The sequence below is a fragment of the Lagenorhynchus albirostris genome, chromosome 11, assembly GCF_949774975.1.
Source record: "Lagenorhynchus albirostris chromosome 11, mLagAlb1.1, whole genome shotgun sequence".
NCBI lineage: Eukaryota > Metazoa > Chordata > Mammalia > Artiodactyla > Delphinidae > Lagenorhynchus > Lagenorhynchus albirostris.
In genome coordinates this window covers 103,820,716-103,847,510 of record NC_083105.1, presented here as the reverse complement: position 1 = coordinate 103,847,510, position 26,795 = coordinate 103,820,716, and the positions used below count along the sequence as shown (strand labels likewise).

The 26,795-nt window shown below is 52.5% G+C and overlaps 2 protein-coding genes across 2 annotated transcripts; one reads left to right on the top strand and one right to left on the bottom strand.

The window, feature by feature from the left end:
• Positions 1-8,968, bottom strand: PEX26 (peroxisomal biogenesis factor 26). The gene is made up of 5 exons (XM_060164510.1): positions 8,433-8,968; positions 7,255-7,395; positions 6,513-6,808; positions 4,890-5,036; positions 1-2,518 (listed from the first exon to the last, which is right to left on the bottom strand). The coding sequence occupies exons 1-5, from the start codon at positions 8,645-8,647 to the stop codon at positions 2,415-2,417; spliced, it is 903 nt and encodes a 300-aa protein (XP_060020493.1). The 5' UTR covers positions 8,648-8,968; the 3' UTR covers positions 1-2,414.
• LOC132530030 (uncharacterized) lies at positions 8,646-21,865 on the top strand. The gene is made up of 5 exons (XM_060167085.1): positions 8,646-8,810; positions 8,916-9,380; positions 16,792-16,844; positions 20,637-20,755; positions 21,678-21,865. Exons 1-5 carry the CDS (start codon positions 8,646-8,648, stop codon positions 21,734-21,736), a joined length of 861 nt encoding a protein of 286 aa, XP_060023068.1. The 3' UTR covers positions 21,737-21,865.
• The last annotated feature ends 4,930 nt before the right edge of the window (positions 21,866-26,795 follow it).

Here is a 26,795-nt window from a genome sequence, read left to right as displayed (position 1 = left end):
TTCATTTCAGTAATAGATTTTATTTAGCCCAATATACCCAAAAGATTGTCATTTTAACATGCAATCAATATAAAAATTATCAAGTTTCCACCTTTGTAGTTCTATGTGTTTGAAAGCAGCGTGTATTTTACGTTTACAGAACATCTCCATATGGACCAGCCACACTTCACGGGCTCAAAGGCCATCTGCAGCTCATGGCGACCTCACTGGTCACCACAGGCGCTGGTGTGACAAGGCGGCTCTCCTTTCGCTTCGGACCTCGTCAAGCCCAGAGCTGAGGACCAGCCAGAGCAGCAGCTGCACCCTCAGAAACGGCCCGAGCCACCCGAGCAGCAGGGCCGAGTGCCTGTCTGACTAGGAGGGCTGGATGCCAAACAGGGCTGCGGAGCTCAAGACAGACAGGAAGCAGAGACCCTCAAGGCCTAGAGCAGGGCCACATGGGGGCTTCCGGGGCGAGAGAAGAGGCTGGAAAGTCGGGGCTTCCACAACACAAACCCACACGCACCTGTGGCAGAGGCCTCCCGTCATGTCAGTTACATCCGCTTATTCTTTTAAATGCCTCTAAACACCTTCTAACCCCCGGCCTTCGGCCAGGCAATGGGAACACAACTACCTCTCGTGGGAGCTCTTACCCGGAGCAGGAGATGTGCTAACACCGCACCAGAGGCTCATCCACTCACCCAAGTCCCTGTGAGGGAAGAACCAACTTACACATGCGGTTAAATCACTTTCCAACAGTCACACAGCCAGCGAGTGGGAGGGCAGGGATCTACCCTCGACTCAGCACTGTGAAGAGCCACACTCCCCAGCTTCAGAGAGGCCACAGAACCCCACAATCACGAGGCCATGGGGTCACCACACAGAAAGCACATGAAACAGGGGCCTGGAGCAGGGGACACCAGGAAAGGATGCACAGAGGCAACCCTTGGGTAAGTCTGGAAGCTTGAATGGGCTCACCAGGCAAAAGGGGAGCTGGGCCTCCAGAGGGCGCAGCAGGTGCAGAAGGCACAGCGGTGTGAGGGGTGCAGTGCTCAGAAAACTAAGACCATGGGGGGCTGGGCTGGATCAGAGGCCCCACGCCAAGTAGGGGTGTCCGCCAAAACCAGTGCCCAAGGGCCTACACAGCAAGAACCTGTGCTTTACCCTTGGGCCAGGGGAAGCCGTTGAAGAGTTTTATCCAGGGTGTGAACAGGACCAGATTTTAAAAATCATCCTGAAGGATAGAGAGCAAAGCTCGGTCGCCCCCCTTCCTCTCCGCAGGGCTCTTAACTCTTAGCTTCGGCGGACCAACCCTAGGACTAACCTCCCAGGCCTTCCACCACCCGACGGCATGTCCTCACACGGAAACAGGTAGGATTCTTGTGGCCACTGACAGGAAGCACTGAAACATTTCAGCTGTTCAACCGCTAGGGCCCCAGTGTCTCCTCCCCGCATAGGAATAAAATCGTTCGCTGCCTGCAGAGCCTCCCTCCACCCAACCCCCTCCACACATGCTTCCAGCTCACCTGACTACCCCGCTCCATTTTCAGCTCATCAGCCTTTGAGGCTGGCCTACTTTTCATGGTCACAGAAGCAGAAACACTTGTGTGTTATACAAGCAATAGAATATAACTAGAATAACAGGTCATAGAAGGGGGGAACCAGCAAAGGCGTGTGCCAAGGAGGCAGGGATGCAGGCAGAACCTGGTGAGACAACCATCGAGCGAAGCGCAACTACCGCATGGCAGGGGGAGGAGTTGACAGGAGGGAGAGAGGGCAGAGACACCGGTGTAACAGAGCCCCGCCTGGCCACTGACAACCTGGAAATCTGAGCTGAAGCCCAGGAGGCACCAGGCCAGATCCCCTCACCCAGTGAGAAGTGCACCAGGGGCTCAGGAAGCCATGTCTGGTCTGAGCAGAGATGGGCCCACTGCACACCTCGGGGAGGGGTAGTGGTAAACCAGACCAGACTGTGGAGCCCTCACCCTGCACGGGGAGGGCCTGCACTGGGGGCGACCTTCAGAGGTAAGTGTTCCAAGCAAGTGAAAGGCCAAGTCCCTCCACCAGGACCTTGTTCTGAACTTCCAGCTTCATGAACACCCTGGCCTGAAAAATCAAACCCCTGCCTTTGCAGGAAGATGAAATGTTTCAAGGACAAAGCACTCTCCTTTCCCAAACCCCTCCTGTGCAAGGGGCCTCTGCAGGGCTGTGCATCTTGTTTCCACACCACCTGCCAAGCCGGCCAAAGTGGGGCGCAAAGGGGAGGGCATTCAGGCAGCAAGATACAGTGCCTGGGCCAGGTCAGCTCCTCCTAGAATTAGGCTGGCCGCACTGGCAGGGCCCATCCAGCTGCAAGAAACAGGCTGCCGTGGACGACTGGCTCTGTTGTCCGGCAGCCTTGGGGACCAGGCGGTCAAGGTGAGCAGGAAGACCACTCAGTCGTGGACGGGAGGCCGGCGGAGAGGAGAAGCCACGGCCTTGCGGATCCGATGGAAGATCTGAGCCAGCTTGTAGATGAAGGGCAGGGAAGCGGGAGAAGCTGCAGGGAGAGGTGAGTCAGTGGGCCCCTTCCCACCCAAACTCTCCCACCTGGGGAGCGACCCATGCTGGTGCCCCTCCTCCCCTCCCAACAGGAAAGAATGTCCCTTTCTCCAGGATATAGACTCTGGGATGTATTTTCTTCACTTGGATTACAGTGACCTCTAGCTTGCTCAGAAAAAGATCCAAATTTATTATGTTTTAACCTAACTTTTTAATACACAAAAAACTGGTTAACGGTGGCCCCCTCTGGGGAGAGGAATTTGGGAAGAGACTTTTCACGACATTCCTTTTTGTATCTTTTCAATTTGGAGCCAAGTGACAGTATTACCTATTTTTATCATAAGTTAATTATATTGAAAATAAAAGTAAAATCCACCTCTTTTGAATGAGAGCTGAGTTGGCTGTTTGTTTTCGTTTGTTTTTCCTTATTTGAATTACTGATTTTTAATTGATTTTTTTTTCTTTCTTAAAAAGCAATATGTTACTGGAACTTCCCTAGCAGTCTGGTGGTTAAGACTCCACGCTTCCAATGCAGGGGGCGCAGGTTCAATCCCTGGTCGGGGAGCTAAGATCCCGCATGCCACAAGGCGTGCCAAAAAAAAAAAAAAAAATGTTACTTTTAAGAAAGCCATTATAGTCCACCCTCTTTACATCCTCTCTGCCGAGTTCTAACTGCAGCCCAGCCCTGGGTTCTCACCACCTCTGCACTGAGTCAAGACTGTCCTGAGGGTGGGACCACAGCCGGGGCTCCCTGATGGAAGAAGCTCAAACGGCCCCTTGCTGTACCCACTCAGGAGACCAGGGCTTATGAGGCTGAAGGACTCATAAGAACCACAAAAAAGTTTCGAAGCCTCTGGAACAAAGTCAAAGGTCAGATGGTGGACAGGAATGAACACAAACTCTCCTCAGCTTCCCTGAGGCCTAACAGAGCTGTTCAGAGGGAACTCCTGCTCAGTGTTCAGCCACGGGGTCAAAGGGACAACCTGAGCTGTGCAGAAACGGCTCCTGAGCGAGAAAAAGGGAAGAGGCGGACACGGGTGAGATCTAAGGCTAAGTCAAGAGCAACAGACACACGTTTGTGTGACTCTCGAGTCATCTTTTCTCTTTTCTCTCTGGTTCTTAGGTTTCTCAACCAAAAACAAAAGAAAAAGAAAATGAAAGGACTGAAACAAGGGTTTCCAGTTTTCCTTTCAGTTTTGAAAGTTACATAATCCTAAAACTAAATTCATGAGTAGAGATTAGGTCATAACTCACACAGAGCAAGACACAGGAAAGTCCACGAGTGAGCACCTAACCATTGACCCAGTGCTTATGGGTCTGAAGAATTAACCCTCACCAAAGAGCACAGCAGAAAACGGAGTAAGAAACCATCAAAATGTTCAACGACAGGGCATTGTAAAATCAATTATGGAAGTTCCTGTAATCTGAAATATTATTCAGCCAGGTAAAGCTTTAAACACATTTTTTTTTTTTTTTTTTGGCTGCGCTTCGGTATCTTAGTTCCCTGACCAGGGATCCAAACCGGGCCCTCAGCAGTGAAAGCGCAGAGTCCTAACCACTGGACCAACAAGGAAGTCCCTAAAGCCATGTTTTAAAGAATACTTGTAGGGGGATGGGCAATTGGAAGAAGGTACTTCCAGTTATAAGATAAATAAGTATTAGGAATGTAATGTACAACATGATAAATATAATTAACACTGCTGTGTGTTAGATACAGAAGGTAAGAGAGTAAGTCCTAAGAGTTCTCATCCCAAGGAAAAAAATTTTTTCTTTTTTAAATTATTTATCTATATGAAATGATAAAGGTTCATTAGACATACTGTGGCAATCATTTCATGATGTATGTGAGTCAAATAATTATGCTATACACCTTAAACTTATACAGTGCTCTATGTCAATTATAACTCAATAAAACTAGAAGGAAAAAAAAAGAATACTTAATGACACAGAAAACTGCATCTATATCCAGAGAAAGACTAAGTATAACCATTACAGTGGCAGGCTTATGGGTGATTTCTGTTTTCTCCTTTATACTTTCCTCTATTTTCCATATTCTCTAAAATATTATATATATTTTTCTATTGTAATTGTATTTCTACAATTTAATATGTTTTAAATTAACATAAAGTTTTTACACATTGTGATGAAGTTTTTCTTTTTTAACTCTGAGGCTCTCCTCAGAGTTCACCCCTGGACGTCCAGGGTCAACAGGGCAGAGTGGACTTTCTCCAGGGCTGGCTCCTGCTTGGGTCCACCAACTCCTCCTTGCAGAAGAGAGCAGGGAAAACCTCCACCCCCAGGAGGGCTCCCAAGGGCCAGCCCCTGTCAACCGCCCCATCCCCAGGAGGGCGGGAGGCGTCTTCACTCACCGGGATCAAACCTCACCACCAAGAGGCAGAGAAGCAAGGCAGCCAGGAGGCTCTTTCTGAAGGGCAGGGAAAAGAAGTGCCTCACTGCAGAGTCCCAAAGCTGGTGAAGCAACGTCAGTAGTGACAGGAACCTGTGGGAGGAGAAGCCTGGCCGGGGAGACGGAGCATAACTTCAGGGTAAGAACCAGCTTCCCTGACTCTGAGCTTTGAGCTTGATTATAAAAGTCGAGCAAAAGGGTAACAAGACTGGCTTTCTCATGCAGTTCATAAAGTGGTTCTAAAGGAAGTTCCAAAAGCTCCAAAGGTGCTTTAAGGACAGACTAAATCACCAGACTACCACCTCCTTACGAGAGGACTTTGACAGAAACGTCTACTCAGCCGGGGAAACCTGGCACGTCTGGTGCTTCTTTAATAGCCTGACTACTTTACAGCATTTTGGCCTAAGACGTATGCACAGAGTTACACAGAGCAATAGTTCCTGATGATCAATGAATGCAGAAAATAAAGGGCACCTAATAGGTACAGTGAAGAATTCCAGTCTCGGACCGTGAGTACAAACATGAACACTACCTCCCAGCCCTGAACTCCTCCTTCCCAGGCAGTGGACAGGCAGGGGGTCTGGGGGGGTCATGTGTAGTCCCTGAAGTCAACAACCTGTTTGCAAAGAAGTGATCCTAACTCAGCAGGTCCATGCTCACAAAGAAAGCACAGAAAGAAAAACGCTTTGGAAACAGGACTTCAGTCTCCTAACGGGCCTTTCATGTAAAACAGATTAGGCCTATTCTACGTGTTACCAACAGAAAAAGCAAGAATCAGTGGGTTAGAAACTACCAGAAGGAAACGTTAAACTCAGCCTCGGGAAGAACTTCCTTAAAGAACTGTCCCCAGCTGCGTCAGGAGACAGGGACTTTTCTGTCCTTGAAAGTATTCATGTACAGACTAGACGATCGCTTGAGGAAAAGGTGATGAAGAGGCTTCAGGGACCGGGGAAGAGTCCGGAGTAGAGGGCCTTTAAGTCCACCCCCTGCATCCCTGCCCGTGCAGGGCGCCCTTGCAGCTGCTAGCCAGGTGCACGGTGTTGGGTCTTGAAGCGGTTTCCACCGTTTATAGAGCTGCACTCTACTGGGCAGAAGCTGGCTGGCCCTGAAACGGCGCAGACGTCAATCCCTGAAGAAGACCCTGAGCGAGAGGTCTGCTAAGGGAAGGCACACAGGAGGCAGGGCAGGGGCCCAAACTGAATGCCGTAAGTCGAGCTAACAAGTTACCATGTCAGCTGTTCATTCTCCTTTGGCTATCCCCAACTACACCTCAGCGGGGTCTGCATTTGGGCCAGCATTTAAAGGAGTAACATCCCACCCAGGCCAGCACCGTGGAGGCAGACCTAACGACAGGACCCCAAGGAGAAGGTGGCTGTCAGGAGACAAAAGCCAAGGTTCTGTCTGAGGACTGCGCCACCCACCTTTCACTGCCAACTTCCGAGGGTCTGGGCTGGGCTTTCTAAGCACCTCAACAGGTCTCTTATTCTGTGATCTGGAAGTTACTCATACAAAGAACTGCTCCAAGGTTCAGGAGAAAGCCCATTACTTCACTGTAGAGAGGCCAAAAAGAAGGACAACGTCTCACCTTCCTGGTTTAGCTTCTGGGTCTCCTCGGAGCCGGACTGTCCGTGTTTCTGCTCTTGCCTCGCTGTGCTAATGGCCTGAAGTGCGTCCAGCCGCTGCTTCTCACTGAAGACTGCAGAGCCCGCCACCAGCTCTTCAGCCTCCGACAAGCAGCCCAGAGGAAGCAGCACCCGCTGCAGGTGAAGTTCTGCTAAGGCTCTGTACTCTGGAAGGCCCTGGTTGTCAGCATCTTGGAGCCAAGCACTGACCGTATCCAGCACAGCTCCAGGCTCTCGCATCTTGCTGTATAAAAGAACACTGCAGCCCCAAATAATCCAGCCCCGAAAAAAGAGCAGTCAGTTCTTCGCAGTTTGTTAATTTCTCATAACCACCACACTCCTCCTACCCAGCCCGACCCCCGGCCCTCCAGCCCTTCCCTACAGGATGCTGACACGCTAAGAACCAAGAGTTCTTAGGAGAAGCAAGAAGCTCTCTCAGCTCTGACACACCCCACTTCTGTCACCCCACTGCTCGTCTCCTATTCCTTCCTCTTTTCCCTTCCCCCTCCCTAAATTCCTCCTTCCACATCTTTTATCGTTATGTTTTGAAGTCGGGGGCGGCGGGACAGGGAAAGAATGAGATCTGAAGGGAAATGGTATGGAAGGGAAAAGAGGAGATATCAGGGCTGCATCGGCAGAGGACAGGAAAAGCCTCTTGCTTCTGCACTGACCCAGTGGGGAAGCAGTAAGGACCTAAGGACTTACCACAGCTCCAGGACTTTGGGGGGCAGCTTCTCAGGAACCTGGTAACACCGAAGAACCCAGGACAGCACTTCCTGCCACCGATCCATCTCTGCCAGCGCCTGGATCCCCACAACACACAGAGAGCATTTCACCTCCAAGCAGCTGTCCGCAGAAAAGCCAATTCAAGTCCAGAAGTGGTTCCCCTGCATTGCCATTCCCACCTCCACCCTGAGACTGTTCTTCGCCAGCTCCCAGCTCAGCAGCCATCTCCTCTCTCCTCGCCACTGACATTCCAGTGGGCCTCACCATTACCGTCACTCTCATGGGCCCCAACACAAGAGAAAACTGCCCTCTTCCCAGGAGCTAAAAGTTCCTGTAAACCTAGAGGCAAACCTAGAGGCTGCTGCCCAACACACATCCCTGCATCCAGGTAAATTCAGGGTTAGCAAACAGGAAGGGTTCGTTCACTCCCGAGGGGAAAAAGTCAAAGGGCAGCACAAATGTGTGGGTGGAAAGAGAGCTGAAGCTAAGAGTTTGCTTAGTGAAGAAAGGCGCAGGAGCAAGGTCTCCGCCTGAGGGCAGCACCCAGAATCACAGCCTTCAGCATTTACTGCAACAAGCCTTCACCGACCCCTCAACACACAGCCAGGGCTCCCCAGTTCATCCATCCTTCTCTGGGGACTCTACCCCCTCCCTACTGCGGCCCAATCCAACTCTACAACCCACAGAGAAATGATGCCCTCAGCTATCGGAGAGGCTAGCAGCATCAGAAAGAGCAAGGCAGGACCAAGATTTCGATTCTTTGATACGATCCTTCAACAGGACCAGAACACACCCAGTTATCAGCCAAGGTGAGAGCGCTCGGGGGAGGGGTGCGCCTAGGAGAGGACTTCGCCACCTGCTTACTTAAGTGATTTAACAACTCAATTCTATCTTCCCGTCAGGCATTCTACCCTGGAACAGGGAGAAAGAACTGGCTGTGGGTCCCCCTAAGCCCGTTACACTACTCAACCGCTTCCTCCTCACTGGGCAGCGCCTCGTTCTCTCCTCGGAGAACCCGCACAAGGTGAGCCGCTGCCTCCGGAGAGTCACCGCGAGAAAAGACGGCATAAGGCTGGCGTGAGCGACCGGACGGCAGGAGCGCTGGGGTCTGGCGCCCCTCCCACCGCCCCCGGAGGCGAACCGAGCCCAGCACTTACGCGCCCGCCGGCTCCTCCGCCAGGCCCTGCCAGGCGCGTTCGCAGGTGCGCAGCGCCGCGCGGAAGTCCAGGTGCACCACCAGCAGGTCGGCCGCCTCCTCCAGTAGAAGCGCGGCCGCCGACGGCGCCGGAGCGGCGCGCACAGGCTCGCTGCTCCGCAGGGGCCCCCCGAGCCCCCTCAGGGGGACTGCGGAAGTCGCTGGGTCACTCCTCATGGGCGGGCGCCAGGCCGCCGCCCTCTGCGGGCTGCGGGGTACCCGGTGCGGCCTGGGGAGGAGGGAGAGTACGCACAGCCTGGCCCACAAGCCTCCCCGAGGCCGCGCCCCGAGAAGGAAAGCGGGGAGCGGCTGGGCTCTCCTGCGGTTCCGGCGCGGGACAGCCTGGCGCCCTCGGATTTGCAGAGCAATGCGTCCTTGGACACCCGGCCCCACGACAAGGACTGGGACCCTCGGCCCGGGGAGGGCCGCTCCCTGGCCTCTCTAGCTGCAGAGCCGCCAGCACTGGTGCGGGAACGCGGCCAGCGACATCGCTGCGCGCACAGCCCCCACCGACGCTCGGGGCTCGGCGGCGCGAGGGCACGCTGGGAGTTGTAGTCCGGCTCCTGAAGCGGCCGCCCTCCCGGCGCAGCTAGGAACTGCGGACTACAAGCCCCGGCATGCCGCGTCCCGGAAGTCGTGGCAGCTGGAGGAAGCCCGGCGACGGAAGCCGCGGGCTGTTGGAGTTGAGGCCCAACGGGGTGCGGGCGTAGGCGTGGTTCTCCGGCACCTGCTGTGGGGACGCATCTCGGGCAGCGGGCGGGAAAGGGCGTCTGTGTGCCGTCTTCCGCCGGGCTCCCTCCCGGCTCCCCGTGAGTCCACACTGAGACTCCATACCTCAGGCCAAGTAGAGAGCTCGTGGAAAACAGCCGTACAGTGTGTAATGCAGTTTGCAGTAAAGCACTGGGACAGAGTAAGTATTCCATACGTTACGGCTGCGATAGTATTTATTAGGTGGTTGTACACAGACACATAAGTGACATTTATTATTATATTCTGTGCTTCACTCAGGCTTTTGGGGGCCTCCCAGGTTTGTGTTACCTCAGTTCGGTTCCTCCCAGTTCCTACCTTTGAAGTCTCTCGAAGCGGGTCCGCTTGTGATTAGATGAGAGGGACCAGGCTACGCACAGGGTCAGGACCTGCCCGCGTCGGCCTCCCCTTCCCTGGTCAGCAGCCCGGGCCCTCAGCTCTCTGCAGAAAGTCCTCCCGGAAAGCTGAGGCAGAAGCATTAAATGCATCAGACTCTGCGGTTGAGAAGTGTGGAGCCATAACCGTAGAAGGTGATAAAGCCAGGACTCACTTATTCCACAGACACCTAACCTCCTAAGTGCCAGGCCTCGTTCTAAACACTGAGGGTCCCACTGAACAAAGGCAGAAATAGCTGCCTCTGCGGAGTTTCCATATGGTGAAAGGAAACAAAATTGAACATGAACAAGTGAAATACATACAGTCGTATGTCAGGTGGTGATAAATGCTAAGGAGAGATAAACCAAATACAGAAGAGAGCTTGGGAGTGACAACAGGGACGACAGCTAACTTTGTTTTCTAACAGTAAAGCCAAGGCTGGAGCAGAGCAGAGAGAAAATGTGGCCCTTGAGCTCAGGACTGGCCTCCGTTGGTGGGGTCACTGCCCTTGGGACCAGTATATACTCAGTGTGCACCTTAAACCCCTCTTCAACTCCAGGCAGTATTCATTCCCACACAGCGAACTCCAGAGGCACGCAGGCCAGAGGAAAGTGTGGATCAGTTCAAGGCTGAAGTTACCAACATGTTCTATCAGTTCTGCCTCAAGTCTGACAGCAGCTAATGAAGATCATTAGTAATGGCATAATTATTGGACTGCAACAAACAAAAAACCTGTTTCTCAGAGCTGGTTTTAGAAATCTTCCCTGAAAAATCGGGTAAGCAGTAGTAGCATCAGAACATGGCTGTACCAGGCCTGGGCGAGCTGAGGCTGGTACAGCCATACCTCAGCCTCCGGAAGTGCCACCTCCAAGCTTTTGCTGCCTAAAAAAGGCCCCTCCCTTCATCCCTAAGGAGAACGTTCTTGCAATGCCCAGGCCCTTCCAGGAGATGGCAGCACAGCCTTAAAAGAAGCCAACTTGCCAGCAGGTGTAGTGCTGTGGCTGCCGGAATGAGGTCAGGATATTTAAGGAAGTGGGAGGTTGCAAAAAGTCATATAAAAATAGGCTTGTGTTCTATTTCTGTGTCTCACCCAATCTTTGACTATGCAGGACCACATAGTGATCTGTCTGTCACCACACAACTTCAGCACTGCTGTGCCTGCCGACTGATTCCTGAACACCAGCACTGTGACACTCCCCACCCCTCACCCGCTTCTGAACGTACCCAGAACTTCTCAGCCTAAGACGTGGCAGTCCTAATGTATTCCACCTGAGGGAGAGTGAACAGGGGCTCATGACTCAGGCTTTGAAGCCACCTAGCCTCCCCCGGGATAAAATGAGTGGAAACAAGGCAGTTCTCTCAGATCTGTAAGACCTGACCCATCTCAATATTTGTTTTGCTGGAATGCTTTCATTTTGGGAAAACTAGTAAATGAGACTCAAAACCCACCTGATAGCCATCCCCCAGCCCACCCAAGCTCTGGGACCTGCCACTCTCCCTTCTGTTTGTCGGGTGCTCAGTGTATCTTGCCTGAGAAGTGTCCTGAGGGTGTGGATTTGCTCGGCTGCTTTGAGCAAGTGATGAGTCCGTGTTTCCATAGCGAAAAGGGCTCTGGTCTGGGAGATGAGCTACACCATTTGGAATCCCGAGGGCCTCTGAAAAGTCAGGCCAGTCCTCTGAGCCTCGGTTTTCTCATCTGAGGACATTGACACCAACACCTGCCATGTGGGTGGTTGTAAAGGTCAGAAGAGGTCATGTGACAATGCCTAGAATGCCTTTTTAAAAACATTTATTGATTTGTTTGACTCTGCTGGATCTTCATTGCTGCATTCCCGCTTCATTGCGGGAATCTTTAGTTGTGGCATGCAAACTCTTAGTTGTGGCATATGGGATCTAGTTCCCCGACCAGGGATTGAACCCGGGCCCCCTGCATTGGGAGCGCAGAGTCTTAGCCACTGGACCACCAGGGGAGTCCCTAGAATGCTTTAAATCACTGGAATAGTTCAGGCTGATAATAAGATGAGATGATAACTGGGGGTGGGTAAGGAGAAGAAAGAATCCAATTCCACCTCAAAGTCCTGTACTCTTACTTTCTGACCCAGAATCAGACTCTTGACCTTACAAAGGTCAGATGCCCACATGTCGAGTCTGCCCTTTCCAAGCTGGCCCTACGTTCCGTGATGATAGGCAGCATCCTTAGCTGCCCCTCTGGGCACGTCTCGTCCAGCCAGAGCCCCTCTGTACAGGGACCCCAGTGGTGAAGCCCTGCAGGCAGTAGGATCATGCCTGGTGTGGACTTTGGCTAGAAGCAAGCCAAAGACATAAATATTGGCAGGGTGGAGATGATGCTTTTCCAGGCCGATCACGGGCCCCAGACCTTCGTCAGTTAGATGGCATTTTTATGGTTCATTTTAGAGCCTGGACTTGGAGTTCAGGGCAGAACTCTGCTTCCCGTCTCCTCCTCTCCAGGCACACACACAGTGCTCACTTTGCTTCTGTGTCTAAGGAGTGTCGTCATCCCCACCCCGTGCAGTACTTTACAGCGTAGGAACGCCGGCTCAGTTTGGTGCTCCGGCATCAACCATGTGCCGGGCGCTGTTCCAAGTGCTTTACATCCACCTCATCTTAATCACCAGCAGCCCTGCGACAGCAGCCCTGCTGTAGCCCCCAAGTTGTGGGTGTAGAAGCCAAGGCAACAGGGCAGTCACACAGGAATGCAGAGGGGGGCTGGGACTTCAGTAAGGCAGTTTGGCTCGAGTGTTTTTTCTCAGCTGATAACGTAATTCTGGCTGTACAAGGTGCTCTCACCCTGTTTGAGCTGGACAGCAAACCTGTGAGCAAGGCAATACAGGTATATTATTCTTATTCCTATCACTAGATGGGAAATTAAAGCTCAGAAACTGTCTGAGTTCAAAACTCATGGTTTCAGTGGCAAAGCTGGAACAACTACTGGAGACTTCTCTCACCAGAGCCCACGGCAGGGCATTCTTCAGAGGGCTGGCAATAGCTCCTCCCTATCTGCCCTCAGCGCGACCGGGAGCCCCCCACACAGACCTGCCTTCCAATTTCCACATGTTCTCACCCACCCCGGGAGCCAGAGGGTTCGCCTGAGCAAATCTTCACGATGCCAGACCAGGCCTGATGTGAAACAAGTAACGGCTGCTCACTGGGGACTAGTCAGCCCTGCTCTGTCGTGGAAGGTGGAAGGATGCTGGGCCCTCCTGAGTCTTCCCTGGTCCCACTCAACTCAAGCTAATCACTCCTCCCTTCAAACTCCCCACTGTGCTTTGCATTTTCTTACAGTTATTTGTGCCATTCCCTTACTCAGCGGCGCCATTCCTTATCTCAGGGGGCATCTGGCATGGTGCAAAGCGGTAGGCGTGCGCTGCTCCAAGGGACCCCGCCTCCCCTGAGCTGTTCTGCATCATTTGATCGAGACTTGCAGGTACCCTCGCTGGTGAGCACTGTGAGAAAGGCTGCAAGCTGAGGAGCTACAGGCCCTAATGCAGCCCGCCAAAAAGGAGGGACACGTGGCGGTGTTTCCAGATACTGGTACCCCGGCCTGCCTACCTGCCTGTGAGTGATTTGCAATGTTCCTTCTAGTGCTCTCTTCCGTGTTTCCGAGGAAATAATCGAATAAACTTAGTCACCATGAGTGATAGGATTTCAGGGTTGGAAGGAGCGTTATTCTACAGCCAAACTGAGGCCAGGAAGGGGAAGCGACAGCTGCTGTCACCCACGGAAGGATGCAGCACCCCTGCCCCCGACATTCTGCCCCAGAGAGGACCTCGCCTTGGCTTGAAGTGTTTCCTCACCAGCCCAGAGATCCCTGTGCTTTGGGGTGGGTCTCAGCATCCAAGGCCGCTGTTCGTGCCCAGATCCTGCTGGGAAGAGCACTCCCCACCCCAGGGCTCCCTCCCTGTATCCCCCCCCCAGAGCAGCTCTGGTCCCCAAAACCTGTGGCTTCCTTCAGCGGGCCCTCGGGAGGGGCTCTCAACATAGTTTTAATATTTCGGTTGTATGGTTACCTGAGATGATGCTACAATTGTCACTGATCAATAGATTTTATTTACTAGAGAAACATTCCAAAAGAGGGTTGATGGAGGGGCAATTAAAAGTGGTCATTTGTATTTAAAAGCCTGGGAACCACTGACAGAATCTTTATGTCCCAAATTATTTCCTGAAGTTATTTCCCCAAATGGAATTTCGGGTCAGCAAGCCCTGATGAAGGCATATGGGCAGTGGGGAAGGAGGAGAAATGTTGGGAGGATTTCCAGAAATCTTCATTTCACACCTGACCCAGGTGAGGGCAGTGGAAAGAGAGGGGTGGTGAGAACCCCAAAGAAGCAGAAGGGCAGCGCTCCCAACCCTGGAGGCTTCAGTCAGCCTGAAAATTGGGTTTCTTACTCAGCTGACTACAGCAAGGAAAACACACCTGTGCCCAACACTATCCCATGGGTCCAGGGCCTAAAAGAAATAAAGTAATAACTATAAAATAAACAAAAGGAATTGCAATTTGCCTTTGCATTTGTCTTAATGATTTTTCTCAGACTGTAACCTCAAAGGGCGTCTTGGTATCCTCACCCCGAGCCTCGTGCCCTGCTCCGCAGGTAAGCTGACCCCACCCAGCATCTGGTTCCGGGGCAGGTTCAGAATGACACCAGGTGGAATGCTTGAAGGCTGGTAAAGTGAGGAAAACAGGTGTCGGAACATATTTTTTTAACCCATGACAATTCAGTTCATTTGAAAAATTGTTCAGGACTACTTGGCCAAGCTCCAGTTTGTTGGTTTTGTAAAAGCCTCTTTCCCTGCAAATCAGTCTGCGCAGGAAAGATCACCCTTCCGGGGGGTAATCAGGAAGCCCCAGGAGGTGCCGGTCCACGAGTCTGGGTTGTGAGCTTCCACCACCACAGGGCCTGACGTGGCAGCCCTCTCTCTGGCTCCATGTTAACGTGAGAAGTCTTGGGTGAGAAGTCTTTCTGGGGACAGCCTCAGTGTCTGTGGCAACAGGAGGGAGCCTGTCCTCTCCGGGGATGGGCTGCCCCAACAGACAGGCTGCCCCGGAGCCTGCGCAGACTCGCCTTGGGCGTCCTCTGGGAAGAAGGTCGTGAATGGTGAGGCGTGCGTCACCGTCCCTCCTATCTTGTGTCCTGCTGGGAAGCAAGTTTGTTCTTTGTGCGTCTGGTTCTGAAATGTAGTGGGACAGTGGGAGTGGACTAGGTAGGCTCACCACACCCTTCCCCTAATCCCTCATGACAAAAGGTGATTCCCTGGGTCGCATGAAGGAGGGGTGAGTTCTCGAGTCCTAGGGATTGCAGAGAGCAGAGGTGGAAAACCGGAGGCTCGACCTACCCCTCGATGGTGAAACTGCTGTGTGGGTACAGCCTAGGAAGTAAACAGACGTGAAAGCGTCCCTTCCTGTCTTTCTGGGGCCATCCTGGAGGGACTCCATCCCCCTCTGGCTTCTCTTCACAGGCCTTGGGCGTAATTTCCACAGACACGCCTAAGAAAACGTTCTCTGGGGTTAAAGGATCCTCCTCACATTTTACAACCTCTAATCTGATTGTTTAGTACCTGCTCTTTGAACTGTTTTTGTTAAAATGATGCATACCCAGACAAGACCAAAAACTACAAGAATCACCTGAAATCCCACCATCCATAAGTGACAGCTTTAACCCTTTGATGGCCACCCTCCATAAACACAGCGTGCTCGTATGATTAGACATGACTGTGCTGCCCTGTGACCTGGTGTACGGTGTGCACAGGAGTCCTTCTTACTCCTCAAGTGGACATGGTACTACTCACACCTAAAACAAGAAATGAATAATCCTGCTGTTCCTGGTGACAGTTTACGTGCTTATAGTTCTTTGTAGTAAAAAGCAATTGTACCTCCTTGATCCCGTGGAAACTTGGGGCCGGGAGGAGACCTCTGGGGCTTCCATCGCCCTTGTCTGTGTGCTCAGTTCTAATCACCCCTCATCATTAAGTTGTAAAGTGTAGTTCTTTACAGCTTAGAAAGCACCTTTACATTATTTTCATTGATCATCACGAAATGAGACGGTGGTAAACGAGACAAGTAATCACAGTGCGATGATGGTGCATGTGGAGACTCACGACTCCATGTGTGCAAGGCACTAACAGTCACAGCGGCATTTACTGAGAAGCCTCAGCGCCAGGCTCTGTGCAGGGGGCCTCACGTGGTCTCGGGATCCCCATCCTAGAGAGAGAATGCCTGAGGGTCAGAGAAGTCAAGTAGACCGATTGCGTGTCCACAGTGGACCCTGGCAGGATTCTGATCCAGACGTTTCTGACTTGAGCATCCCTTCGGGCAGCACTCGACAAAACTCGGACCTGTGTGTCGTCTCCACTTCATAGATGAGGAAACCAAGGCCAGAGGTGAATGACTTGCCTCAAGTCCCAGGGCCAGGATTCTAACCATTTGCTTCTAAGCTGCTGCTTCCACTGCATGGGACCAGTCCCTTTCCTGTAACTAAACGTGCTGGGTGGCAGAACTCTTCCCTCAAATCTCTGGAGAAGGGAGTTCTTGCTAAGATCTTTCAGGGAATTCCCTGGCAGTCCAGTGGTTAGGACTCCACAGTGGTTGGGGAACTAAGATCCTGCAAGCCGCGTGGCGTGGCCAAAGGAAAAAAAAAAAGATCTTTCAAAAATCCTTCCTGCTGCACTGAAACCTCGCCTTCTTCAGAGGGAGCAAAGGTCAGCCTCTTGCGCAGAGACCGAGCTTGCTGCCACACCCAGGCATGAGCCGAGGAGCTCAGAGCAGGCCCAACCCATCCCTTCTTCGTGACTTTCTTGTGCTTTCAGCATAGGGCAGAGTTGTCTAACTCATCCACTCCTTTCAGAGAGGAGAGAGCAAGCGCGCATTTATTCTTGAGGATATGAAACAAAGGATGATGAAACAAAATGGAATGAGATGCAGGGAAACTATTTAAATGCGGGGTGGGTGGAAGGCACATACAAGGAATGAAACAGCATCTTTTTGACATGTAGGCAAAGGATTGGCTTGTGAAGGCAATGAGGCAATCAAAGTTAATATTTTCCTCTTTAAAGACAGCAATTTTTATTCATAAAGCCCTCCTTGCTGGCACGAGCTCAAAGCATTTACTGAGTGCTGGATAATTACCCCTCCCAACAAACAATCTGGCAGGTAGGAAAAGAGAGAGAATTATCCCTATTTACAGGTGGGGAGACGGAGCCACAACCAAAACCAGCTTCCGAGACCTGAAACCAGAAGGTGAGCCTCCTCATGGCACCTTCCGCCCCTGCGTCCAGACGTCCTCCTGAGAAAGGACAGCCCACTTGCTGGCAGGGGCTCGTCGGGAACTACAGCTCCCAGCAGACACCGAGAGGGGACGCTGTGCCCCTAGGGCCCGTTCCAGATTCCCAAATATGGAGAAGGACTGGGTTGGGGAAGAGGAACCGAATGTTCCCCCTTGAGAGAGGGAGAGAGGGGGAGGATGAGGTAAGTTTGGAATATTTAACTCTATCACCTAAACGTCTGCCTGGGCTTTGAAAAGCAGCAGCCACAGTCATGGCCTCAGTAAATCTTTCTAGGAGAGCTCACCTTGAAATCAGGCAGTTATCTCCGCAGAGCCCTGTTTTCTCCCAAGATTAGGTGTGTGCTGTTCTAGGAGGGCAGATACCCTTTCTCTGAGTCCGACCAGCTCAGAAAGTGATGTTGGCAGTGGCGGGAAAGGAATCCAAGTGGAGGACAGCTCTGCTGCCATGGGAGCGACATTCCAGGGGCTGGGCTGGCAGCCGAGCCCAGGATGAGCGGGGAGGGCAAGGGTTACTCTTTTCCTGCTGTGGAGGCTGCTAAGCCCGCCTGGTAGGAAAGGACTCTTTCCCGTTCTGTCTTCATTGTGTCAACAAACATTTCTAAAAGCACATCCACTCGAGGTCCCGGGCTGGATGCTGGGCAGGATACGCATCACCGAGACCAGATCTCTGTCCTCAGGACGCTTTCTACAGGGGAGGACAGGCACACGAGGAAACAATGCGAGGCGGTGTGTTTTTTGTTTGTTTGTTTTTTAGTTTTGGCTGTGTTGGGTCTTCATTGCTGTGCGCGGGCTTTCCCTAGTTGCAGCGAGCGAGGGCTACTCTTCGTTGCGGTACGCGGTCTTCTCATTGTGGTGGCTTGCTGTGGAGCACGGGCTCTAGGTGCGCGGACTTCAGTAGTTGTGGCACGTGGGCTCAGTAGTTGTGGCGCACGGGCTTAGTTGCTCTGTGGCATGTGGGATCTTCCTGGACCAGGGCTCGAAGCCGTGTCCCCTGCACTGGCAGGTGGATTCTTAACCACTGCACCACCAGGGAAGTCCCAGGTGGCGTGTTATTTACACTGTTCATCTAGCGTTGTTACCCACCACCCACCATGTGCCAGCCGCTTGGAATTCGATGGGAAAGACGGAAAAAGCAAAGCTTCTGCTCTCGTAGATTTCCGTTCTGGTAGCCCTGGATGTCGGGGGGACGAGTCCTCCAAGCAGCGGGAACAGCAGGTGCAGGGCCTTGAGATGGACATGAACTTGGTGAGTCTGAGAGTGACCAGTGGGGCTGAGGGGCCGGATGAGGGCAAGAGCAGGAAGAAACAAGTAAGAGACCTGGGCCGGGTCGAGTCACGCCTTCAGAGCTGTCTAAGGATGAGATGCGTGCATTTCATTCCAATCCTAACAGAAGCCGTTGTTTCTGGGCAGTGGTTTGACATCTGAGGTACAGTGCCAGACTTCCAAAGGAGTTTGGAGTGGCGAGGAGAGGTGTCCCTGAGCTGAGTGGGCAGGGAAGGGGAGCAGAGTGGGGAGCCGAGCGTCACGGGGCAAACAGGAAGATCTCCAGGAGCCGGGATGGTACCTGGCGGGTTCCGATCAGCAATCTGCCGCAGCTGCGGTCGTGTGAGGGTAGCGGGTGGTGCGGCTGGAGGGGAGGAGATTTACAGTCTCCACGTCAGAAGGCTCTGGAGCACAGTAATGTGGACACTATTCTCAGGCTTCCGTGTCCATTTGAGGACCTGGTCTCCTCCAGGCGCCGACATCTGCCCCTGAAAGACTTGATGCTATGAAGGCTTTCGAGTTCCACGTTGAAATTGAGGTGACTCCGAAGAGCACCGTTTACATTGTGAAAGGCGCCCCATCGAATGACACAAGCCGCAGGCGGAAGGTACCCTCGGGGCCGTGCACAGCGGAGGTGCTGGTCCGTGTTCTGGGGGACGGAGCGCCGAGTAGCCGCCGGGTGACTCGCAGTGCTTAGCGGCTTCCTTCACCACTAAGACGGAAGCCCCGCGAGCCGGCTGCAGAGCAGCAAGGGGAACGGGGTGCAGAGAACCGTGAGACAGGCGGAGGGTAGGATGGAAAAGAGAGGGATTGAAAGAGGAGGCCGGGGAGAGGCACTAAGAGGGGAGTAAAGGGTGGTGGGGGGTGGCTGGGCTCTCGGGAGCGCTGCCTCGGGTCTAGAATCCCTCTCCTCCTGTGGTTGTCTCGGTGCCACTGGCCTGTGGGCCTCAGGACGGCGGCTGGCTGCCCAGCCGAGCCACACTCTGCTCCGGGGTCTGTCTCATTAAGACCCCGCCCCTGAGACAGTCAGCCTGACCGCCAGTTCCTGGACAGCAGGACAAGCTGTACACCTACCTTAAGCGCCTCACCAGGGGTCTCGTCCTAAGTGTTCCCTTTCTACCTGAATTTGGGGGAACCATGGTGCTGTCCCAATAGGTCAAAGCAGAATAAACTCAAAGCGAAGGCCATGCCCGGCCATGCCCTCTTCTTCCCCAACCTCAGCAGGCAAACGGAAGGGCACTTGCCCGAGCAGGGGGCGGCAGGCTGCTGTGCGTGCGGCGGCTTCGGGGGGGGGCGGTCATTTCACGTTCCCGGCAATAGGAAGTGGCGGTCACGCCAAGGCTCCGCCACCCACCATGTGCCAGCCGCTTGGAATCCGATGGGAAAGACGGAAATTTGACAGCAAAGCTGTCAGACACGGGAGGCCCAGCAGAGCCCACCGCGAGCCCGGACTCCAGCGGCGTCTCCTCCCCAGCCTCTCACGGGCCTCCAGCCCCCTGGTCGCTGCACGTGAGCAGGGCTGCCCCTTACTTCCAGCTGCACGCCCACTCAGGAACAGGGGAGCAGCCAGACCTCAGCGTGGCGGTCTCCATGTGCGTGTGCGGCAGGAAGCCTCGCCCCCCTAAGCTGCCCTGCGCCGCGCCACGGGCCCGCTGCTCCCGAACCTGGGCTCTAGTACGGGCTGCATACTTGGCGGGGGGCCGAGGCCCCCGGCGCACTGGGCCCCCATCACCTCTGCAGGCAGTGGCCCGCATCACCTCCGGGACCCGCCCCGCCTGCCTTCCCAGCCCTGCTCTCACGCCCAGCTCCAGGCCGCTCTCCTGACCCACCCTGCTCTCCCCAGACCTGGGCCTCTGAGCGGCTTACTCCCTCCTCTTGGGGTCCCCCTCTGGCTTCCTGGACAGGCTCACCCCCAGAGTTCAGCACAGTTATCACCTCCTCTGGGAAGCTTCTCCTTGACCCCCCCTTCTCAGGTAGATTCAGTGCCTCCCTGCCTGTGTTCTTGTAGGGCCTGTACTTGCCTGTATTGTAGCGGATGAGCCATCTGTTCACTTCAGAGAAGCCCCCTGTGAACAGCTAACTCCTTTAGGATAGAAAGCTGTGTATTTTACTTTTGTATTTCCAACTCCGAACCCAGTGAGGTGGTCGTGAATGTTTGTTGAATGAGTGAGTAGCCAGGATCCCTTGGCCTAATGAGTACCAAGGTCTCCTCCAGTGAGGTCTGATAAAGAAGTAAGGCAGGACCTGGGTTTTCTGGGCCAAGTAACACTTCCCCTCCTGGAACCCTGGCTTCGCTGGCGCTCTCAGGGCCCCCTCTGCCTTCCCCGCTCCCGCCCAGTCGTCACCCCCGCGTCGTGCCACCCTCTGCCCCGAGGTTCCCCTCCAGGACTTGTTTGGCCACGAAAATACTAGTGCCTTTCCGCATTACCAAGAAGAGGGCACCTGCGTCCATGGTTGTCAGCTTTCCCTTCCCCGCCTCCTAGGTCAGGAGCATGTTGGCTGCTGGCACCTGTCCCAGACTGTCAGATGGGGCCCCGTCCCCACCCATCCCAGCTCCCCACGAAGCGGGGAGGGGCCACGAAACCTCAGCGACGGTCTAGAGGTGAGAAGTGAACTCAGTATGAAAAATAAGATTTGTGCAAGCAAAGCACAGAGGTTGAGATGATCAGCATTTAAGGGGAGGGGAGGCCTGGTGGGACGCGGCTGGTCCTGTCCCGGAGAGCTCTTGCAGGCAGGTTGGGGAGCTGGGCTGGAAGGTCAAGGAAGTTAGCAAGAAGTCAGCAAGTGCTCCTGACGTGCTCAAGGTTTTAATAGATTTCCACCGCGGGGTGTCTGCCTGGGGTCAGGGTTGGGGGTGAGTGCGAGACCCCGGGAAGTCCTTCCTGCTCTGGAATTCCATGCTCAGGGATGGCTGTGGACTTCCGGGGACCCGAGTTCCATTCATTGGAGCTATTTTTGGTCTGCAGTAAGTTAGCCAGGCTGCAGGGCTGGGAAAGCGCTACCGCTGAAGGAGGTGATTCACTGGGACAGGATGCCCTGAGGCCACGTTGTGAGCCCCTGGGATCCCAGAACAAGGGTCTCTAGTGTTTGGGACGCCCTGGGTTCAGGGGGTAATCTCTGCAGGGCCTTCAGCAGAGAGAGGGCAGGGAGGGCCCTCAGATGAAACGGCAGAGGCTTTTGAACTCCTTCTCCCATACCTGACGTCAGCCCATGAGCCAGGTTTAACTGCACAAACTATCCCGCTGGGTGCTTATTAGTATCCCATTTGACTGAGGCTCAGAAAGGTTAAGAAACCTGCCCGAGTTTACCAGGTAGCAAATGCCAGAGCCAAAATTCTAACCCATAAATCTGACAGCAAAGCAACTGCACCACAGCACTCCGTGCTTGAGGGCCCCTCCCAGAGGGACGGAGCCAGTGTGTCCCGGGGAGGGAGGGGGATGCATGGGAGAGGACTGAGCTCTCGGCGCCCAAGGGGCACGCTGCGGCATCCTGCGTTGTCCTTTCCTCCAACTCTTTCATTCCAGCAGGGCCAGCACTCAAAGGCTCTGCAGGAGAAGAGTTTGGACCTGAAGAGGTGTCCTGAGGTGGTGGACAGAGCTCTCGTCTGGGCAGGAGTGTCCTGGTTCTTTTTCTGGTTAATGCAGGACAAGCTACTTACCCTCTGATCCTCAGTTCCTTTATCAAGGAAAGGCAGTGGGATGGGATAGAGGAATTAGGATGAGTAAATGCCCACTGTACTGACCTCACTAAGTTACAAAGACAAAACGGAACCCTGAATAAATAAGTCACCAAATATAGTCATGTTATAAAAATCCTAAGTTCTTATCTAGTTGACTCTCCAGCTCAAAATGTTTTGTAGATATATTTTGGTGCTCAAATGGCTCAGCCCAAGTCGTGAGGCGTCCTAGGGTTCTCTATGAGTCTCTCTGGCCAAATCACCCAAGGTCATCATCAAACCCTTGACTGGTTCCACTCTTGAGCAGCTGTTTACTTCTGACATGAACAGCCTCAATTCCACTTTCTGAAAAGTCAAAGAGCCCGGCTCTTTCTCCCCACTGGAACTTTGCAGAGTCCACGTCCATAACTCGGAGTCCTTGGTCTGGTCACCCCCTTCGGTCCACGTCCAAAAGAGGCCACGGCTTGTCCACATTGTATCTTCACAGCTAACTCAGCGCACGGCACACAGCGGTGCTCGGCGAACTTTGATGCATACGTGAACTTTCCCCTGATTTCTCCCCCCCATCCCCACTGATGTTTTCATTGCCATGGAGATGGGGATATTTCTGACCTCATCCTTTGGGAGTACCACAGAGATTAGCTAATTAATAAGGTGGGGAGGGCGAAGCTCTCCTGGCACTTAGTGTTTAACCGAAATGGCTGGGAGACAGTGGTGAAACCCCAGGGCCTTCTCAGAGCATCGTGAAGACACACAGTGGGAGCCCTGACCCTTGATGTTCGTTGCTCTGGGACCCTCCTCTCTTCTCTTGGCAGGCGTTCCCCCAGCATCCATCCTGGAGGCTGACCCCCCTACCAACTCCCCTGCACAGTGCCCCTCCCTCAGGGGATCCTTCCTGCAGCTGTGCAACAGCTGGAGCCTTTGGGAGCCCCGCAGGGTCCAGAGGCCACAGTAACCTGCTGCCAAAGTCACCCCCCCGCACCCCCCACTTTCCCGTTTCCCAGATCAGGTGGGCGGGGGTGGGGGGCACGGGTCCAAGGGTATGAGGAAGGGCAGTTTACTTGGCTTTCCCCCGTGATAGAAAAGTGGATTCGAATGGCCACTGGCAGTGAATAAACCAGAGCAAAAGACCCATGCCAGCTGGTGACCACTGGAAAAAAGCAGCAAATTCATGAATTACCCTATTTACACCAGAAATAAACTAATAGTTTGGACCTTTGCTTGATAGGTTGTGCTGGAATTATAGGCCGTTCATGAAGACACATGGGTAAAGCTGGTTTCCACCCCTCCTTACTCATTGACGGCTTTGGCACCAAACCCTAATGTTCCACTCCACCAAGCCTTGCTGGCATCCTGGGTAATCAGTGTCAGACAGACCAACTGTTTACAAACTGGGAATCGCAACCCATTAGTGTGTCAGGAAACTGATTTGGAGGATTGTGACTAGATTCTTTTTTTTTTTTTAAGAAACAGTATAGAAATAAAATATCAGAGTACTTCACATGTAGGAAGGGTAGTTTGGGGGTAAAATGTTTATTTCAAAGACATGTATGTTATTATATGATAACATATACTAATAACATATTATTTCAGTAACATAATACATGTGTACTAGGTCATGACGTCAAATACACTTTTTATTATGGACCATAGTCAAAAGTTTAAAAGGGATAAGAGTATGTATAAAGGAATACTATTCAGCCTTAAAAGGAAAGGAAAGTCTCACACAGGCTACACTGTGGATGAACCTCGAGGACATTGTGCTCAGGGAAATAAGCGAGTGACGAAAGGACAGATACTGTGAGACTCCATTTATAAGAGGAGCTTAAATAGTCACATTCATAGAGACAGAATGTACAGAGGTGGTTGCCAGGGTCCAGATGGGGGGCAGGGAGTGGGGAGTTCGTGTTCAGCGGGAACAGAGTTTCAGTTTTTTGTTTTTTGTTTTGTTTTATTTATTTATTTGGCTGTGCCGGGTCTTAGTTGTAGCAGGCGGGATCTTAGTTCCCTGACCAGAGTTAGAAGCCGGGCCCCCTGCATTGGGAGCGCAGAGCCTTAGCCACTGGACCACCAGGGAAGTCCCCAGAGTTTCACTTTTGACGATGACACATCCCATGGACGCCGCCAGCCGTGGTGGTAGCACAACACAGGGGAATGTGCTGGTACGCGATACACTCATTGCTCTCAGTACACTTCCAGTGATCATGAGGGTAGATTTTATGTTTTGTGTGTTTCACCACAGTTTTTTAAGAAGCTGCAGGGGAAGCCTCCTGGGTCCTCACTGTCAGTGACGTCACCCCCACTCACTCCCAGCTCCCTTTCTCCAGGGTCGTCCCCAGGAACCGTTCACCGCCCACCCGCTGACCTAGGCCTCCTGCCTTTCCTGCTTCCTCCCCTTCTGAAACCCGCTGTGCCCGCGCCCCCAGCTCACAGCATCATGTAAGCCCCTGGTCACCCAGCTCTTCTGGTCGGGCCACCTTCACTCCTTCCCGGTCTTCGTGAGGGCCCTGCCCTCCACTCATCCCCCGGAACTGCACCAAGAGTGAGGTGTCTGCATTTCAGTCTGATCGTCACGCTTCCCCACTTGAACCCCCAATGGCTCTCTGTTGCTCTGAGGGAAGGCGTTAGCCGGGCAGAGAAGCCAGCTGGACGTCGCTCCTGGCTAACCTGCACACCGCCCGCCCATCCTCCTTTAACTGTACTTGCAGTTCCCCGAGTTCGCCCAGCTTTCCTTTGCTTCTGAGTCTTGGCCTGGGGTCTTCCCCACCTCACTTGTTCTGTACACGCCCAAGTCCTATCACTCGAGCCTGGGTTGGCACCCAGCCCCTCTGAGAAGTTTCCCTCTGCCCTCGTAAGGCCAGATCTGGGGCCCTTGAGTGAGTGAGGTCGGATCAGAGCACTTATTGTGTGGCACAGCAGTTCCCTGTGTGAGTCTCCTCTCCTGACTGTCCTCTGTGCCCTCCTGAGGCCGGCGCTGCACCCGATCCCTCCCTGCGTCCCTGGGCCTGCCACGCTGACTGCCCCACGGTGGACACTCTCTGAGGGGTGAGTGGGTAGGCACAGGAGGATGTTCGAATGTATGGATTTTCACAGGTTTTGAAATTCAAATCTGGGAATCAGTTTTGGTCAACACTTTCAGCTGGAAATACCTTTGATCAAGGTCTAAAGAATGATTTATCCAAATTAGTAACAGTTGCTATATTTGTGTAACATTGAACATCCTATAGAACACTGTCATTTCTTTTTCTTATTTGACACAATAACTTAAGTAAGAAGGAAGGCCTTTGTCATCACACATGGCACGTGAGGAAGCTGTGGGTTGTCCAAGGTCAGCAAGTTAGTCAATGGCAAAGGCAGGACAAGGGCTTACATCCCTCCCACTCACTTTACCATGATCCCTTTAACTTTCAGAAATGAAAAGAATCAGAGTAATTAGTCCTAAAATCAGGACGTTTCAGAGAACAGGGAGTATATATTTTCTGGCCTTTGTAGGGTCCTACTAAGGTCCCAGTTCACAGGTACTTAGTAAATATGAACTAGCTCCACTCTGGCAAAACCATCCCTGCTGTGCCTTGCTTCTTCTACATTTTCCAGAAAAAGAAACAAAACCAAGCCCCCTAAGGACTGCTGTCCAACAACGTACTGGGATTTTTTCCTTGTATTCGCTCTACATCTCTGTGTTGCAAAATCAAGCCCAGTTTCTTTTATTTGATTCTCAGCAGTGAGAATATTATTTGTACCCCATCTGCATCCAAAAAGTTAGAAAAAAGAAAAGAGTTTATCACTCATCCCCATAAAATAACCTCTTCCTCTGCCCTTCCTAGTCCAAGGTAAACAGTTCTAACTGCATTTGGCAAAGGATCTATTTTCCAGTCACTTTATTTTTTTCGTATACGGACACTACCAATTGTTCCCAGTCTCTTTTTTACTTTTAAAGCCAACACTGGACATCGGTCACTAGTAAGATCTGGTTAAAGCCAAGAATAGTGAGAGGATGACTTCAAGGACATTGGGCCACTTTAGAGCATCTCAGGCACACAAATCCAGCTGCTGTGCGCACAGGGCAAGTACAGAAAGATCAACCAAGGCGGCAGAAAGCCCTCCCTCCTCCTGCACAGGCACCACGGCCGCTCTCCCCTCTGTCTAGGTCAGTTAAGTACTGATAACTGTCTTTTGCAAAGGAAAAGTGACCAAAGCCTGAAGCTCTGATTTCAGGGACATTGAGAAGGTCCTGGTCTATGTAATCACAAGTCCTGGAGTTTTCAGAATTATCCTGACTTCAGAAACAACATTAAATGACCCTAGAAGTTGCAACATTTCTATTTCTGAATTATACCTAAGAAGAAGCTTCTTACATCTAAAATCAATTATAAAAAAGATCTTTTGGTGGACAATGTGTCCGAATTTTTTTTTTTTTTTTTTTTTTTTTTTTTGCGGTATGCGGGCCTCTCACTGTTGTGGCCTCTCCCGTTGCGGAGCACAGGCTCCGGACGCGCAGGCTCAGCGGCCATGGCTCACGGGCCCAGCCGCTCCGCGGCATGTGGGATCTTCCCGGACTGGGGCACGAACCTGTGTCCCCTGCATCGGCAGGCGGACTTTTAACCACTGCGCCACCAGGGAAGCCCAATGTCCGAATTTTTTATGTAAAAAGATAGTCAATAAATCCAAGTTTCTCACAAAGCAGCATCGTCCTGCTCGCCCCAGCCTACAACTCCATGACTAGAGCTTCATTCCTTTTTACTGTAAGGCGTTGCCAGGGCTATTAGTGGGCAAATATCCCCATGAGAGATGCTATTTTATAAACTTTTATCAGACATAACTTAGAGGGAATGTGTCTTAGATTCTTTGCTGAAAGCAAAGTTTTGATCAGGAGAGAGGAAGGCAAGAGCTAAGATTAAGGTGATGTTGTTCAACCATTTTGTTATTATCACATCTTAAAGAGTGTTTTTTAGTATCTTTTTTCTGA

What these genes read in the sequence shown, in the direction of transcription:
- LOC132530030 (XM_060167085.1), top strand. Translation starts at nt 8,646, where the DNA reads ATGGGCGGGCGCCAGGCCGCCGCCCTCTGCGGGCTGCGGGGTACCCGG. An exon ending in TGCGGTTCCGGCGCGGGACA is followed by an intron (nt 8,811 to 8,915) that starts GCCTGGCGCCCT and finishes TGGCCTCTCTAG; the next exon opens with CTGCAGAGCCGCCAGCACTG. An exon ending in ACCTCAGCGACGGTCTAGAG is followed by an intron (nt 20,756 to 21,677) that starts GTGAGAAGTGAA and finishes CTTTCATTCCAG; the next exon opens with CAGGGCCAGCACTCAAAGGC.
- PEX26 (XM_060164510.1), bottom strand. Translation starts at nt 8,647, where the DNA reads ATGAGGAGTGACCCAGCGACTTCCGCAGTCCCCCTGAGGGGGCTCGGG. An exon ending in GCGGAGGAGCCGGCGGGCGC is followed by an intron (nt 7,396 to 8,432) that starts GTAAGTGCTGGG and finishes TTCTGCGGACAG; the next exon opens with CTGCTTGGAGGTGAAATGCT. An exon ending in GGTGGTGAGGTTTGATCCCG is followed by an intron (nt 2,519 to 4,889) that starts GTGAGTGAAGAC and finishes CTCTCCCTGCAG; the next exon opens with CTTCTCCCGCTTCCCTGCCC.